A 17,312-nucleotide genomic window follows, 5' to 3' on the forward strand; every position below is an offset into this window, starting at 1 on the left:
CCTGTCTGTCTTCCCTCCAGCCCTTTGGAGCAGGACAGGCTGTGTGTGACTGGTCCATGATTACTGTGTGACAACTGAGTAGGGATTTGGACTCAGGCCTCCTGGGACCTAGGCTAAGGGTCCAACCATGACACCATACTGACGACCTCTATTACACTGCTGGATTCCAGCTTCCATCAGGCCCAGTTCCTTGCAGCCTGTGGTTGGGGATGATTATGCATGGAATCCAGCCAAGTCTGGAGGGTGCTGAGTTCCCCAATCTGGTGGAAACAGGATATACTGGGTGAAAATGCAATTGTTACCAAGAATCTCCTTGAGTGAGTGAATATCTCTCCACCCCACTCCCTCTTGCTCTGTGCTGATGTTTTCCCCTACATGTGCTACCATTGGTCCCAAACAATTAGGAATCCTACCATGACCCCCAACTTCACACTCTTGTGGTACACATGCTGACAACCCCGAGGGCAATATCAAATTGGGACAAAGGCAAAGCTTTCTCAACAAGCAAATGCTCTTGCAGCGATTTCTGAAACATCACCGCAGGGGGACCATTTTTCTCACCTCCAGCGCTGGCAGATAATTCTGACAAACTCAAGTATTTTCAGCTAAGGCCTAGTTGTAGAAGGTGGGGGGGGGGAAGGGAAAGATTATTCTGCAGTTCCAGAGGCTTGCCTGACATTTTGAGCATCCTAATCATAGCTCTCCCAAATCAGGAACAAATTTATATTTTTCTCCCCTTGCTGCTCCAAAAGTAAGAAACACAATCACTGTGTTATCTTTTCTGGCAGTGTGCATGCATGAGGAGGACCGGCTCTATCTCTCTAACAGCCTCCTTCCATCCCATCCATGCTGTTATATCTGCAACCAATAAACCGGAGACTTTGCCTAGTGGGCCTCCTAACATTTTGCTAACAAACATGGAAGCACTCCTTTTAAGAAATAATAATAATATAAATAGAATAAAAAAAAATATTGGCCCCATTTCACCCTCTGCAGGGCTCTGCTCAGTCAGATAAGACTCTGTCGGCCGAGCTGTTCCATTTCAGATCTCAGGCACTGGACTGGATACAATCATTGACTTCTCGCTCCATCAGTTTTATCAGCAGTAGATTCAGAGGTACAGATTGTCAAGGTTTGTAAGTTGGAATCAATCTGTATATGAACATTTGCACTCCCCCCCCCCCCCCGTATCCCTTTCCTCTCCAGGGTACAAGACAGGTATTTTATTATTATAACCACTGTTACAGCAGGTTGTTGTTTTTTTGGCTGGGATTTATGTGAGTGTTAACTTACTCTTCAATGACTAATTCATCTGGTCTACTCTGGTTGAGACTCTCAATCCGATTTAAACCAAAGCACCCAGAAAAGGCGATGCTGGATGGTTGGGGATTAGACTATTGAGACTATTTAGGGCCTATCTGGATGTTCATTACCCAGAATTAAGGGGACTCTCAAAATTTCCAGACAACCAAAGGATGACGGGAAAACTTTCTTCCCTCCAGTTCATTGCTTCTTTCATGCATCTGGCTTGGCGTTGTTGGCTTTGTTTCTAGAAATAAGATGGGCCTTGCCTCCTTCAGGTTTTTCTGCACTGGGCACGATCCAGCCAACCAGGGGCCCTGTAGATAGCACAGAACTGAGCATAGCATTCCATAGCTAACCAGGAGGACCATTACTCCAGCGCAGGAAGGCACTCTGGGTTTTGGTTCTAAGGGGGCTCTTTTCTTTTGTTTACTATTGATGCAGCTCAAGATGTAGGTTTCTATTGGACTCCCTTAACTACCCCCTTGATTTTAGGGGGGTGGTATTGTTTGAGGCAGGCTCTTGCATGCTCTTCCTTTTATAGACTAACATTGGATCAGCTGGACTCTTTTCTGGCAGCCTTGACATATGGATACACAGTGAGAGGTTGCGAAGCCATTTCTGAGCGAAGGCAATGCTTTTTGCCCTTGCTCAGAATGGGAGAACCATTTCATCAGGTTGCACAGCTCAAGCCTGCTTTGCTATTTTTCAAAAAAAAAAAAAAAAGGCTAGGGATGCTTGAGAGGTAAGAAAGGTCCTCCATTCTGCCCTTCTCAGTGAGACTAAGCCCCCCCCCCTCTGTGTGTGTGTGTGTTTAGCTCAAATGAATGTTCATTTTCTCTCACTTGCCTCCCCCCCCATCAGTTTCCATTGCTGTGTTTCGTTTTTAGATGGTAATGCATTCAGGGCACTGACCTGCCATTTTGTGCTCTGTAAAAATACTGTGCATCAGAGACTATCTCCCCCCAAAAAAGTGTATCGTAAACATTCTGTGCCGGACCTGAGACCAAAGATGATTTGAGGGGAATTAGGGGGAGAAGATGCTTGCAGGCATTTAAGTGTCATCCTGTTGGACTGACATTCTTGGCCCAACATAAGACATGGAGAGAATGAGAAGAAGCAGTGGTTTCTCTAAGGCAGGGGTGGAAAAACTCCAGATGTTTTGGACTGCAACTCCCAGAATCCCCAGCCTGTGTTGCCTGTGATAAAGGACTGTGGGTTTGTAGTCCAAAACATCTGGAATGCCAACGGTTTGCTGCTCCTGTCCTAAGGAAACACACAAGCTGGGATTACAGACAAAGGTTCCAGTTTCCATCCGTGCGCCTGCCCTGCTTTGAAGTCATCTCGTCCCCCTTTCAGATGAAGACAGATTTGCTTCAAAGGACTGCTGGAAGAGAAATGAGGCTGGGGAAGAGAGAGGAGAGAAAGAATGGCAGAAAAAAAATACTAATATTTGCTCCCAGAGATGGAAGATATGAAAACTGACAAGCCGGCTTTTGTCCCCAAGATTTTTCTTTTCTTTTCTCCTGGGCTGGTTTGTCTTGAAGAGAACTGTCTTGTTGCCAATCCGGTACATAAGTAATTTGTTCCAGTTGCCCCCTTGGGCGTTTTTGGCACTGTCTCAGGTGAGAAGAATGGCGAAGAGAGCGGCTGTTTGCATCCACCGCAATCAGCCAAAGCTAAACGCTTCTCTCTGAGCGCAGCTGCACAGGGGTGTGAAATCGAGATTAGAGACGATGAGAGTCATTTTCTGGAGGGCTTCGGCATCACAAGGCTGCTGTAAAATTCCGCCAGTGGAAGATTTTAAAAAAATAATAATAAAGAGAAGTCCAGGATGGGAGTTCCTTTGTGTGTTATCAAGGGGGGGGGGACACTGAGATGTGAAGAACCGACCATTAAGTGGTGGTGAATCCCCTTGTGGCTGCAATATTGTTGAGCGTGTTTGTGACCACCATGCTTCGGTTCCTCTATGTTATCATTTTCCACAGATGTTGTATTGTAGTGATCTTGGGTTCCCACCGCTAAGAACTTTGGAACTCTTCCCTGGCCAGCTTGCTTAGATGCCAACCTATCAGTGACCCCATTCCTGCTATCCATTGGTGGCAAGAGGCTGTGGATGGATCCAGAGCAGCATCATATAAAGGGACGCCTGCTGTTTATCAGAGTGCCCAAACAAAACAAACAGATTTCAGCATCGCGCCTTTCTGCTCCTTCATCTGTTGTGTGAATAAACATTTTTGCATGCCTGGTAGTTTTGCTCAGTGGAGTGAAATTTGAAAGCCACAATATCTTGCCATAATATTCTTGTTTCTTGTTAGACACTCTAATACCTATATGTTCTATATGATTAATTGTGTCATTCTGGAATCAAGAACTGACATGTCCAAAGTTCTTTTTGATACTTGAACATTTTCTATAAATATCTGCTATCAGTGTAAACCATCCTCTCTCTTCCACTCTTAATTTGCGCCTTACTTTATACTGTACTTCTCGGTGCCAAATTTCCTTGGAAGTCATGGTATACACCTCACCATCCATTAGGATTATATTATAACCCAAAGCATGTCTGGCTGAGATTCAGCATTGCTCCAGAGGAAAGAATCTCAAGGACACTTGAAAGAAAATGTCTGACTGCAACTTCTCCAGGGTATTATGCAAGCCTTGACTAAGTCTCTGGTGAAATGTGTCCTCAGTGTTGTTGAAATCTTCATCTGAGTTGAACAGCCTGGCTTTTGTGTAGCCATTTCACTTTGAATTACAGAAATTTCTTTTTGTGATCCCTGATAGACTAGGCTAACTTGTGTGGCTTGTGCAAGACACATTCCTCTTTCTCTGCATGGGATTTATTTGCTTCTGTTAAAGGTGCTCAACGGCCAGAACTGATTGGTTATATTATTATACTATAGTATCATCACGTGTGGCTCCTGATCCCTGGTTGGCTGGGAGCACTTCTGAGGAAAGCAAGAGGGGAAAAAGCAGGAAGCGAGATGGGGGCAGCTACTTAAACCTCTGCTTTAGTAACAATTTTACTTATGCTCTGAAGTGCAGTCTTGATAGCTCTTTATCTCAGCAATCCTCTTGACCTCTTGTGACTTAGTCTTAGAATTTGGTCTAAGCAGGAGGCAAAGTTCCCTTCTATTCCTTGTCTCACACCCCACAAGATTTGATTGTCTTTTCCACTTCCTTTGCCGTCCCACCTGCGGACTCGCCTTGCTCATGACAACATACTCTTGCGTTCCTTGCCTCATTGAGAAGAGGATCCGAAGCCGACACTATGTGGAACAAGCCAGGGTGAATGAAACCTTTGACCGTCTGTGTAGGTGGGAGCCAACTTCGGAAGCACTCGTGAATGCAGTTACTCCATTGTGGAAAGCAGGCCGTGGCCTCTTTCATCTTCGCTTCCATACTGTAGAAATGGGATGATTTTGAAATGGAAGGACCAGATGCCCTTCATTATCCTCCCCCCACCCCTTTTGTTGTTGTTGAGCGTGGAGGTGATCAGATACAGCTTCTCTATTTTTTTTAAAAAAAGAGAGAGCAAATACTGCTCCTCTCTATGACTCACTTTGTTCATGCCCTGCTTAGTTTGCCCTCTCTGCCCTCCAGCTCTCGTCCTTCCTTCACCTCTTTCTCCTCGGCCTTGTGTCATTTCCCCCCTCCCACCTCCATTTCTCCATGTGACAGTTCCATTAAGAAATTATTTACATTTCTCCTTTGCTTGCTCTCGTGTCATTTCTGCATGGCAACGCAATGGAATGCGAAGAAGGATCTCTTTGAAATAAGCCCTGTTGAGGCTCCATCCATGGGATTACAGGAGACAAGAGGAGCAATTTCCCTTTCAAATGGATGATGAGGTTACTGGGGAGGGTTTCGGGGCCAGGAATGGCTCAGATGGAGTGGCTCAGGTTGCTTCCCCCCCCCCCCCACAACGAGAATGCATTAACTGTGTTTGTGTTGAAGTCTACGTAGCACCTTTTTTTTCTCTCCCTTGCCTGCCTCTGCTCACCATCAGGACAAACAAAACAGTTCAGTTCCATTATGAGGTTTTCTGGGGCCGAACAGAGAAGAGGTTCATTTCCGCCGTCCTTCAAACTCTAAAACAGATTGTAGAAATCCACAATCTAGGCATCTCTGGACAACAGTGGTCCCTAAAGGATGAAGGGTGTCATCATTTTCTCTCCATCCTAGACAACCTTGAGGTCTGGCAGAGAACATTCCTGCCCGGCTCATATTCGCCATGCCTGGGGGTGGCTTCCAAGATGTTCTCCCTAAGTTTTGAATTAAGGTGCCTTAGTTTCAAGCTGGAACCAGAACATCTTCGGACAGGTTTGCCCCTCTTTCATTTTTTACCCCTGCTTCGTTTAACGTTGTTTTAATCTTGTGTGTTTGTGTGATTTGAGCAAGGGTTGTCATTTGTTTGACTGTTGTTGCTGATTTGTCTCCTTTTGTATAGATGTGCACAACTTCCAACCTCTCTCTCCTCTCTCTCAATCCCACCTCCGTGATCCTTATTTTGTGCCACACTGTGAGACTTTGGCTCTTAAAGAGCCATGGAGACTCATGAAGATTTGGCTGTGGCTCCTTTCCAATATGTGTGCTTTCCTTTTTTGATGCATGTTTTTTTCCCCATAAATTGATGGGTGTACTTGATCCACTACCTGATTCCCCCTTTGGAGCAATAAAGGCCCATAGCCCATGGTTTCTACCCTGACAGCTGGTGGTTTACAGGGATGGTTTTGAGTGTAGATTTACAGAGCTCTCCGAGGTGCTGAACGTTAGAGAAGTTCTGTCCCTTTGGGGAACTCTTTTAAAGTTTGGCCCGGATGCACCACCACCACCCCCTCCAGGAGATGGGAGTTGCCAGCCTTCACTGGTTCCATTTCTTTTCCATTTCCAAGGCCTGGAAAATGTTCCGGCGACCCCACTGACACTCAGGAAAACAAAAGCTGGGTTTCGTTTCACGGTGCCTTCGCAGCCAGTTGCTGAGCAGGCCAAGGGGGAACCAGAGGGGAGATGATTGCATTGTCTGTAATCCATAATGCATTTCTCTCAAGCTGTCAAAAGTCACCCTAGCAACATGGGCACTCTGTCTTTTTCATGGCTCTTGGGCACACGGCTTAAATTTTTTAAAATCCTGCTGCTTTTCTCCCAACATTTTGCCTCCTCCCTCACTTCTGTCCTACCAAAGTAGCCTTGCTGGTCACAAAATCTCCATGAAAGAGGAAATAAATTTGAGGGGAGTGAGTGTTGTAACACATTTCGCTTAGGTTGTGGCGTTTGAGGGTAGGTGAACAAGACGATTCCCCCTGCCACTGGATTAAAGCCATCTTAATTGTTTCACCTTCTGCCTTGGGGAAACAGACATGATGGAAGTTTGTATCCACATATAAACCCATTGGCCTTGTCGGTCCCCCTTCCAACTTCACTTGTCTATGATTCTATGAAAATTACCATACTGATTTAGGTGTGCTGAGCTCACTTGCATATTTTGCCAGAGACTTGATTGCTCTTCTTTATTCAGAATTGTTTGGTCACACATCCGTGGGGAGAAGCAGAAATGTTCCTTGAGCATCCAAGGTATCTTGGCACAGACCGATCTTCAGCAGTAATATCTTTGCGTGGTCACATCTAATTCTTAAATGTTATCAGTTCTGTTGCTAAATGTATCTTAATAGGCGAGGCAGAAATGGTTTTGAGGAGAGGGGAGGGAGACCGATGGAGCTGCTCTAAGTAATGAAGCGTCAAGTTAATGGAGGGTTCAGACTCCAGAACGATGATGCAAGAAGAGAAATGAACACTGGTTGGAGGTGACAAGTGGGAGCTGTTTTGCAGAGACCGATCTGTCTTTCCTTTCATTTTCTAATGAATCTTCACAAGTGCTTTGGAAACTTCTGTGGAGATTGATGCAACCGAGGACCAGCTCTTTAACTTCCATAGAAAAGAGTTACGGTATAATGTTTAGAGCATTGACAGGAACTTGGGAAATCCAGATTGTTGTCTCCACATGCTGGGAGACCTTAGGCCAGTCATGCTTAATCTAAAAATGGATGGTTCATTTTATACACAACAGTGCAATCCATGCAGCTGTGTGGATTGCTCCAAACAAGGATGGCCACTGCTTTGTTTAAGGAGCTGAAGCACCTAATGGGTCTTCCGAATCTTTCTTAACCTTGAAGCACCAAATGGGTTGTTTGAAGCTCTCTTAACAATCAGCCCATCCTTCTGTGCTTGCTGTGTGGGAGCTGTTTACTTCTCAGAGGGAAAGTAGAGGAGAGACACTCCATCCCAGTTGCACTGAGGAGCTTATCATCATCATCATCTCTCTCTCCTTCTCAGTAGGAAGCAAGGAATCCCACAGAGCTTTTAAAATTTCTTGTTAAGGTGTCATGTCAAGGCAGGCAGAAATGACAATAATGAAAAACATGATAACATCTTCTTTCCTTTCCTGGTTCCACCACAGCCTAACTCCAGGACACAATTGCCAGAGCAGGCGGGGAGCTGCTTAAGGCAACAGCCCATGAAAGAATTTATTTCAGACACAGGCGGACACATAGCAAGCAAGGAATCTGCATTCTCCTAAGTGAGACCCATCCTAGTCCAGTATTGGCAGCTCTGGTTGGCAGCCATGGATCTCCCTGGTTTCATCCAAGATTTTTTCCTAGTCCTTCCTGGAGATCTCCTGTATTTCTTGGATGGCAGTCACGCTCCTTAGCTTTGGAAATCACACCAGATAGGGGTGTTGAGGGCGTTGGCCTCTGGTGGGGATGGACATGGAAGGACGCCCCCTTCCCGTAGAAATGGAGAGGGGAAGTTGGGGCAGATGACCGGTGATCACCCTCTCACTTTTGCTCTGCTTCTGATTTCCTCAGTGTGGGTGGGATGGCGATCTGGCGGATGGGGCCCCGATGCGCGAGAGCAAGTCTTGTCTTCTGATTGGTTTTTCTCTCTCCCACACTTTTCTCCTGCAGGTTACCTGACAGTCAGCATCGAGCCGCTCCCACCTGTGGTGGTTGGGGATGCCGTGACCTTGAAATGTAACTTCAAGACAGATGGCAGAATGCGGGAAATAGTCTGGTACCGGGTAAGCATGCCACTGTGTCTTGGTTCTTTCCTCTAGTGGCATAGCACTACATTTTGCAGAGCAGATGCCCCCTACACACACTCGGCATAGGCATGGCCCCCAAAGAGTGCGGAACCACGGGCGATTGCCTTAAACCATATCAGGCTTCATTCCCAGGTTGCCGTCTTCACTGCCATCATCACGTTTGCCTTTTTAAAATTTAAAATGTGAACATGGGATGTATAGTTTCTCCCTCCCCCCCCCCCAGTACAAAAAGACCTTCTCTTGCAATGGGTACCTCCAGAAATGAGGACGTAGGTATCCTTCCAAAATGCTCTCTTGTCTCAGTGGGTTGGACTGCCGAGGTGGGGAGCCAGGGGTCGGGATGTGAGTCCCCCCTGTGCCTCCCAGGAGAAGGTCACCTAAATGGAGCATGAAGGGCTGGCAGGATCCCATGCCTGGCCCCCTGCGGGGCCTTGGCTGAGCCATAGGGTGGCCCAAGAGCGCCCCCAGCAGGAGGGATTAGGAAACAACTTCCATGTGTTTAGAAAACCCTGTGAGGAGGATTGTCATGATTTGGAGCAGATTTGATGGCACAGGCTAAATATTATTGTGTTTATACCTCCTTCCAAAGAAGACGACTGTTTGTTCCGAACCCCATTTTCTGGGGGCAGGAAAAGCCGCATGGCTCTTGCATTTTTAAAGGAGTGCCTGTTAATCTACATACTTGTGAGAAGGCTTGGCAATTAGAATACCTCCGTGCGTGCCGGAGGCAGACCGCTCTTGGCTAATGCACGCACGCAGATAGGTGCCCCGCTCTGCTCCAGCAGGAGCCAGCGATCTGTGTCAAGCACCATTTAGTTCCAGGTCAGCTGGGCGGCTGCAAGAGCCAGGGGTCTATTTATCTCCCGACCCATTAAGCTTTTCCGAGGGATGACGGGAGTTTAACCCTGCCCGGGAAGTTGATTGCCATCTTTTTCTAGCTGCTGCCCTCGGCCAACCTGCTCCAGGAAGATGGAAGAAAATGGTTTTTTGGATGTCTTATCCCTTTGATTGGATTGCCCCGGGGCCGCTTTAAACACACACACACAGGGACACGGGCCGTTTGCACCCGCCTGGGTTCAGGTTTTTGCAGACAACTCTGTGCTAGAATATGCAGCTTTAGACCCAGCGGATGTGGCGGCTTCTGATGTGGGGGACCAAGTTTGACTCCTCAGATTCCTCCTGTTAATTTTGGGCTGAAAACCGGAGCAGATTTCCATCCCTTTTTTGTGAAATCTGAGTCCCTGGCTTCTGCTGCTCAGACCTGGGGATGTGTATGAAAAATAATGGCCGGGGGGGGGGGGGAATGGCCATGTCTTTCACTTCTACCCCTCCGTGGTGGAGCGCCAGAGGGTGTACGTGGCAGAAGCGATGGTGGACCCAGGATCTGACTGGGTGAGACCAAAGGCTGCAACCCTGTCCTGCAGTGCTGAGGCCGCAAAGGGAAGGTCCTGGGTTTAATTCCCCCTCATCCAGGTGGAACAGGAGGAAGGAAATGATCCACCTGGGATGCTGATGAGATGTCAGGGATGCAAGGAATTTCCCTTCTCCTGAGTGGGATCCCCAGGCAAGAGCTGGTATTAGATCCCTGGAGGGCATCTAAGGGTAGACGAGGAGGCATTTGCAGCTAGAAACCTAATGAAGGGAACAAAGGTTGCAAGTCAGCCAGGCAGGAGAGCGGACAGCTTTAAAGGTTGCCATGAAGGGTTCGGGAAGCCACCGAAAGGGTGGGCGAAATCCAATGATCCGGTCCCTAGCCTTTCTGGCGAGAGGGACGTTATGGCACACAATGAGGTATATTAATCTAAACTGAAAATTCCTCAGTGAGCAAAAGGTGTGGGGTTGTGTGTGTTTTTAAAGGTTATGTAGGCTGTCGAATGGGGTTTGATATACCCAGTTGCTCTCCCCTCTCTCTCTCTCTCAGACACACACACACACACAGAGAGAGAGAGAGAGAGAGAGAGAGAGAGAGAGAGACTCTCCCAGATTGGTCCAATGAATTAGCTAAGTTTACAGATGTCTCATCAATAGGAAGCACAAAGCAAGGATGCTGATCAGGACCATTCATCATCATCATCTGAGGGCGCTGGACCTCTGCCTCAGCCCTGCTTCCCCATTCCAAACAGTTTTCAAGGTCAGATCCCCCCCGCCCCCCACCCCAGGAGGATTTCAGAGGAAAAGAAATAATGTGATGTGGGTGGCAGAGATAAATCCCTTGTCAGGCACTTTTAATACGCAGGTGATGTTGAAGATTCCCCGAGCGAATGCACAGCGATTCTCCTGCGGCCTGGCCTGACCCCGCTGGGGAGTGAATCGGTCCTGAGCATCTCGGGAGCAGGAGGTAGATCAGTGGGTCTGAAGGGCAGGAAGACGTCTTTGCTGAGGCGGCTTGCAGACTGGCTGGGCAGTTGCTTCGACAACTGCAGCATCTTCTCCCCAAATCGTCATCAGTGTTGCAAGCAAGGGGGGGGGGAAACACACAGAGAGATCAACTCCATCCTAGCTGTAGAGCATCCTGCATCCTTGACCCACCTGTGTCTTCCAGTTTGTGGATTGTGGCAAATAAAGGAGAGGAGGCCAAAGAAAGGCGGGAGACTGGTGTGGCCCCCCCCCCCCGAGGGGGGATGTGGAAGTCAGCCCCTGGAAAGGCAGATATTTAGGGAGTGAGCAGGGTGCAATTCGAGCGATGTCTCTTTATCCAAATGGTTGTATTCCTTGAGGGAATTGGCAGGATCACAACAAGTGACTGAATGGACGGGGCCAGTTGGAACAGCTCTGGGCGCAAGAGAAGACCACCACTCAGGAAGAAGTCCATCTCTGTTGCTGCAAGAGTATAACTGTTGTTGTTCCTGCTGGCTACCCTTTTAGCCAATATCCGGCAGCATCCTTGATCTCCGACGCTAGTAGAGATGGGATTTCCCCCTACCTGCTCCTGCTTTTGGCCTCCACGGGGGCCAGAATCCTGCCCTGCAGGATTTCTCAGCCCTCCGAAGCAGGCTTTTCAACAGGCAGAGTCTGGGGAGGCAGTGGCGGAGGAGGAGTTTCAAGAAGACTCTCCCCATTTTGGCCGAAGCAGATGGCCTTCTAGTGGGACTGCATGACAGGATCCTGACCTATAGACAAGAGTGAGGCAGTGATCTTTATTTTTAAATGCCTCCTCTTGCCCTACGCCTGATATGTTTCAGGAGAAAGCAGGAGAAGGTGAAGGATCAGGGAGAGAGAGAGCTCTCTAGGTCAAAAGACGCAGCTGAGAAGTGGGCCCTGAAATAAAAAATTTTTTTAACGGGTGGAAAGGTTGACGATGGGGGTATGTAAGGAAGCATCGCTCCTGCTCTCGCTGAACCCTTTAACTGTTCCATGGGTTTGCTTGTGTTTCTTTCATTCATCCCAAGTTCCAAAAATCTGGGGAGATATGAGGGAAAGCAGCCTTTTGGGGGAACCCAGAGGGCTCTGTCCAGCCCCAAAGAGGCCTGAGGTCCCCAAATCTTATGAAGTGCGAGCCCTCCTTGCCTCCAACCGGATCCTGGTTCTTTCCTTGGACCTCAATCCTGGTTCAGTCCATCCCTTTGCCAGGTTTAAGCTCTCAGTCACAGCTGTTGGGAGCGCCCTGTTTTCGAGGCTGCCGTTAATTGCCTTCTCCACTTCATTAGCATTTCCGGCTTGAGCTTCTTCCTCGCTGGGTCTCCCATCCCATGCCGTTCACCCCCTGCTCTTGGATCTGGCCTGCCTTCCCATCCTGATCTCCTCTGTGCCGCTTTTGGTGAATGCAAACCTAATTATCCACACCACTCTTTGTAAAACAAGAAACTTTCCTCCCACCCATCATCCCAATTACTCTTGTTGGCACCCTCTCCCTGATATCTCTTCCCATTTTCATAACTTTTTTTTCCTCCAGAATTTTAAATTCTACCCAAACTAGACACGGGGGCATTGCCTTCTCCTGCCCTGCTTACTTAATACGTCCCCATTAAAAAAAAGAGAGTCAGCTTCCTTGAACTCACAAGGAAAGCACGATTCTGAATGCCATAAAGCATTTTCATGAGTGATGACATCCAGAAACCTCATGTGTTTTGTTTGAGACAAGAGGCCGATCTCAGAGCAGATGCTGGCCTTGTGCTTGCAGGCAAGATGACCCACCTTCCTCTTCCCCTTCTCAGCAGGGGCGGCTGGGTTTCACCTGATATTTATATACTCTGAAGCCTGCAGGTTCCATCTTAGGACTTTGCTGAACGGTGGATTTCATTAAAAACAACAAGACAAATCTTTGTATCCCTGGGCTTCCCCCCCCCCCTCTTTCACCCACCCTAGATTTCTTTTTTTAAACACTTAACCTTGTTCTCTAGAACCCCAAAGCCTTCCGTACAGTCACAGAATTACAGTTCATCCCAATAAAGGTCTGGCTTTCCTGTGGATTTTGAAGTGTTCTCAGGCACCAACATCCTAGTTCTCTCTCTCTCTTAAAAATCAAACTTGCAACTCTTCTAAGCTTTCAATTTTGTCTTCCTGGCCTTCTCAGAATTATTGGGGGTGAGCCCGCCTAGGCACCGGCTTAAGACTTCTGTTTTGTAGTTGTCATTTGGCTAGACTTCTTTCTTTTTTTGAGAGCCTGGCTGATTTTAATGGCCCCTTGCATTTTGCTGTTTTTACTGTGGGTTTTAGTGGATGTGTTTTATTTTACGGTATTTTTATGTGACCGTAAACCGTCATGAAATCCAACAGGTATTCGGGGGGGAGTGATAATTTTGATGAATAAATATTATACACATTGAAAAATAGGCTGTCTCCTTTCATGTTTCATCCCTTGCCTGATGGTTTGGTTCTCCCACCTCCCGCACAAAGACTCCTAGTTCAGTCCGATTGGCTTGGTCCCACCCCACCTTCTAATCTCAGCGGCTGTGAGTGGCATATGGTTGAGCTTCAGCCAGACCTGTGTGGCTCAGTTGAGTTCACGGATGGTCAACATGTGGCCTTTGAGGTGTTGTTGAGGCGGAACCCTCGGCCAGGAACGGAGAGTGAAGAAGGCTTGGTGTTGCTTGGTCCCCCCAGCATCTGGATGGTGCCCTGTTGCCCACCCGTGTTCTATTCTGTGCCAACATGTCTCTCGGTCTACTTTTTAATGCAGGACTCTTTTGAAAGTATCACAACTGTTATGTCCATCCAGGCTTAGGACACGGAGTGCTTAAGTCTTACTTGTCTGCTTTCCAAATCCCTGTCGAATTCAGCCCTGTTGGACCCAAGTTACAGCTGCCATTCCTTTTTTTTTCTCTGCAAAACTCTTTCTCCTTTGACGTCTTCATGACAAGCAAGCGCAACACGACCCCTTGGGGGGGGGGGGACTTGAATCAGTCAAACGCAAATGGCTGGCTGTTGTACCTTACTCAAAAGTCACACAAAAGGGAAATTTGGAAAGCTGTCTTGCACTGAGTCTGGCCCACGCTCTTTCTAGCCCAGTCTTGTGAACACCGACACAATATTGTGGACATAGACCAGCAACGGCAGCTCTCTGGGGTTCCCGGCCTCTCCTGGAGGGTTGGTGGACCTTAGTGGTCTTCCTTCCAAGACCTAACCAGGCCGAGCTTCCAAATTCAGACAAGACTAGGGAGGCTCAGGCTGGTGGAGAGTTTATGGGTGAAAATCCTGTTGTGATTTGCCTGGGCTTAAGTTAAATGGTGTAGCTCACCAAGGCAGATCATTACTAATTAGTGAGGTGCTGGTTGCTTTGCTCATTGTGTACCTTTTTGCACAGCTGGAGGCATGCCAAGCAACAGGGCCAAGAACCGCCTTAACTGGTGGCCCTTCACCACAGTGAATTACACAGTCTCAGAAACGCAAGGATAAACTACCCATAGGATTTCAATCGTTCTGCAGTGGGCCTTTCTCTACATCATCCTTAGCCTGTTGTGAGGCTGCTTCTGTGCCTCTCCCAACACTCCTGAGTGGAGTGGGTGGGTCTTCAGTTATGCCAGGCTCAGCTTTCCAAATTCTGACCAAACGCAGCCTCGTTCATATCCATCGGAGTGTCTTTCTCCCTCCCACCCACCCACCCCCATCACCCCTTGCTCTGTCCTTAGACATGGTCGGTGCATAAGCTGGGATGTAAAGGCAGCCGCCCGCACCGGAGGAATCAAGCAGGTTGTGAAGAGATGAGAAGGGAAATCATGGCAAGCCATGTGTACCGCAGCGAACAGGCACCCATTAAAAGCGAAAGAAAGAAAATGACCCCGCCATCTCGGGCTGAGACTTGGGCAAATGACGGTAATTGGGAAAGCTACAGTGCTTGGCAAATTAATCAGTCTGGTTAATTGATTACACCTCTCTTCAGAATGACTCAGGAAAAGCACCCTCGGTCAGGCCGCTTTTCCAGAAGCCGCGAGTGGGGTTGAAGGTCCGGGTTTGCTAGTCCATGGGCTGGGAATCCTCTTCTCCGAAGAAGAGCCCTCTTTCCTTCCGTCTTGTAGAAGAGGCTTCTTCTAAAGCCGCCTCCAACGAGAGGCATAGCTCTTTCGCGGGAAGGTTCCCCCCCCCCCCCCCGCAATCACGGTGAATGGCATTTACTGGCCCCTGAAGTGGAAGGCATTGCCATCCATGTTGGCTTTGGGGCACCTAAGGGTGCCTGCTGGTTCTTCACCTCAGGCAGCACAAAGTCTTGAGGCAGCCCCAACTCAAGATCCACAGTTGAAATGTAAGGCTTCTATGCTTGCTGCTGCATCTTCCTGTGTGTGAGGTTGCCCTCCGCCCCTTAATCTCTCTTTCTCTCCCCCCCCCCCGGACCTCCTCTCCTCGCTCTTCGCCCTCTGTCCCTTTTCCACCCGGTTGCAGCCTCGCTTGGTAATATTGGATTAGCCCACTTTTCTCCGAAAAGCTGATTTTTTTTTGATTTGCATAATCCTTCCCCCTGTTTTCAAAAAGCACTGCGGTGCTCTGGCGATAAGATGAGGTGGCTCCCTGTGTGAGGAGAAATCAGGGGGTGAATTATCTCGCTACGGCTGTGTGGTGGCACTGGGAGGAGGGAGAGGAAAGGGGGAAGGAGAAAGGTCTATTTTTAACCTTTAAAAAGAAGAAGAAGAAGAAGAAGAAGAAGAAGAAGAAGAAGAAGAAGAAGAAGAAGAAGAAGAAAAGCTTTCACTCTTTCTAAGGAATATGAGGTTGGCACTTGTTTTACTCTTTTTCTCTCCTCCCTCCCCGTCTCCCTGGAGAGCAGATTTCTCAAAGACAGCTTAAAGCGGGCCAAGTGTGAACAATCCTAACCAATCCCGGAGTGGCAAAACGCCGCTTTGCACCCTCTGCTCTGCAGATCATAGCTGCTTCACACCTTAGGGAGGCGTTACTCTATAGACTTGGACCCATGCCTTCAAAGGATTCTGGCTGGACTACTGTAACCCATTCTACATGGGGCTGTCTTTGAAGACTGCCTAGACAGTCCAATTGGCCCAGAGTGCTGCCTGCAAACTGTATAACATACCTATGCTTCCCAGTATGATTGCAGTCTTTATATATATATGGCTGTCCACCTTGGTTTAGCCCTGGTTTTGGGGTCTGAGTCTTCCTTCCTGGGATTTCAGCAATCCACTCCCCCACCCCAAAGCAGCCCCTCCTCCTTCCTCTTCCCCCCCACCCCATCTTCCTTTCCTCCCTCCATTTCTCTCGGGACCTGCCAGCAAAGCACCCCCTCCTACACACCAGCCTCCACATTAGCAATGAACAATGTTCTCCACTGAACTGGTTCAAAGGCGCCGGGGCTGTGGAGTTATATTTATACGATCTGTAAATGATTCCGACAGGAGCTTGCCGGAGGGGGCGCAGACACAGGTGTGTGGTGTAGTTCTGGAGCGCGTGTTGCTTGCTTTGTTCTTAGGAAGGAAGGAAGGAAGGAAGGAAGGAAGGAAGGAAGGAAGGAAGGAAGGAAGGAAGGAAGGGAAGGAAGGAAGGAAGGAAGGAAGGAAGGAAGGAAGGAAGGAAGGAAGGAAGGAAGGAAGGAAGGAAGGAAGGAAGGAAGGAAGGAAGGAAGGAAGGAAAGGAAGGGGGAAGGAAGGAAGGAAGGAAGGAAGGAAGGAAGGAAGGAAGGAAGGAAGGAGGAAGGAAGGAAGGAAGGAAGGAAGGAAGGAAGGAAGGAAGGAAGGAAGGAAGGAAGGAAGGAAGGAAGGAAGGAAGGAAGGAAGGAAGGAAGGAAGGAAGGAAGGAAGGAAGGAAGGAAGGAAGGAAGGAAGGAAGGAAGGAAGGAAGGAAGGAAGGAAGGAAGGAAGGAAGGAAGGAAGGAAGGAAGGAAGGAAGGAAGGAAGGAAGGAAGGAAGGAAGGAAGGAAGGAAGGAAGGAAGGAAGGAAGGAAGGAAGGAAGGAAGGAAGGAAGAAGAAGGAAGGAAGGAAGGAAGGAAGGAAGGAAGGAAGGAAGGAAGGAAGAGGAACGGACGGACGACGGACGGACGGACGGGGACGGACGGACGGACGGACGGACGGACGGACGGACGGACGGACGGACGGACGGACGGACGGACGGACGGACGGACTTCTAGAGTTCTGGTTCTCCTCTTGCTTGGTATCCTACGTGGCACCAACCTTCCCATCCAGGAACCCAACTCCAACCCTAACAGAAAGGAAAAGCCCTCCACACTTCTTCAGAGAGGGACATGTCTATATGCTAGGAATTCTGTGAGTGGTTTGTTTGTTTGTTTGTTTTCATTTAAATGGGTGGGCAAAAGGATGGGCTATGAAGTAGGAAAACCAGAGGGGTTCAAAGATGCTACCAGCATTGAGAAAAAGTCACAGAGGGACCATCCGTGAATGAACCTGGTTGGTGGGTGAATCGTGGCTTCCTCGTGTCATGCGAAGGAATGCTGTCCTTTGTGTATAGGAAACCGACCGTTGTCTTTCCTTCCCTGGAATTCTCATTCCATCCTTCATTCACATTGGG

General features: G+C 48.4%; 1 protein-coding gene across 3 annotated transcripts in view; it reads left to right on the forward strand.

The window, feature by feature from the left end:
• IGSF21 (immunoglobin superfamily member 21) overlaps positions 1–17,312 on the forward strand; it is a 123,461-nt gene that overhangs the window by 49,033 nt on the left and 57,116 nt on the right. For all 3 annotated transcript variants that reach the window (XM_078378958.1, XM_072977469.2, XM_072977470.2), the window contains exon 2: positions 8,271–8,383. In XM_078378958.1, coding sequence (XP_078235084.1) covers positions 8,360–8,383 — 24 coding nt within the window. In that variant the 5' untranslated portion in view covers positions 8,271–8,359. The remainder of the gene's footprint in view (positions 1–8,270; positions 8,384–17,312) is intronic.

This window comes from Pogona vitticeps, chromosome 7 (genome assembly GCF_051106095.1).
Source record: "Pogona vitticeps strain Pit_001003342236 chromosome 7, PviZW2.1, whole genome shotgun sequence".
NCBI classification, from domain to species: domain Eukaryota; kingdom Metazoa; phylum Chordata; class Lepidosauria; order Squamata; family Agamidae; genus Pogona; species Pogona vitticeps.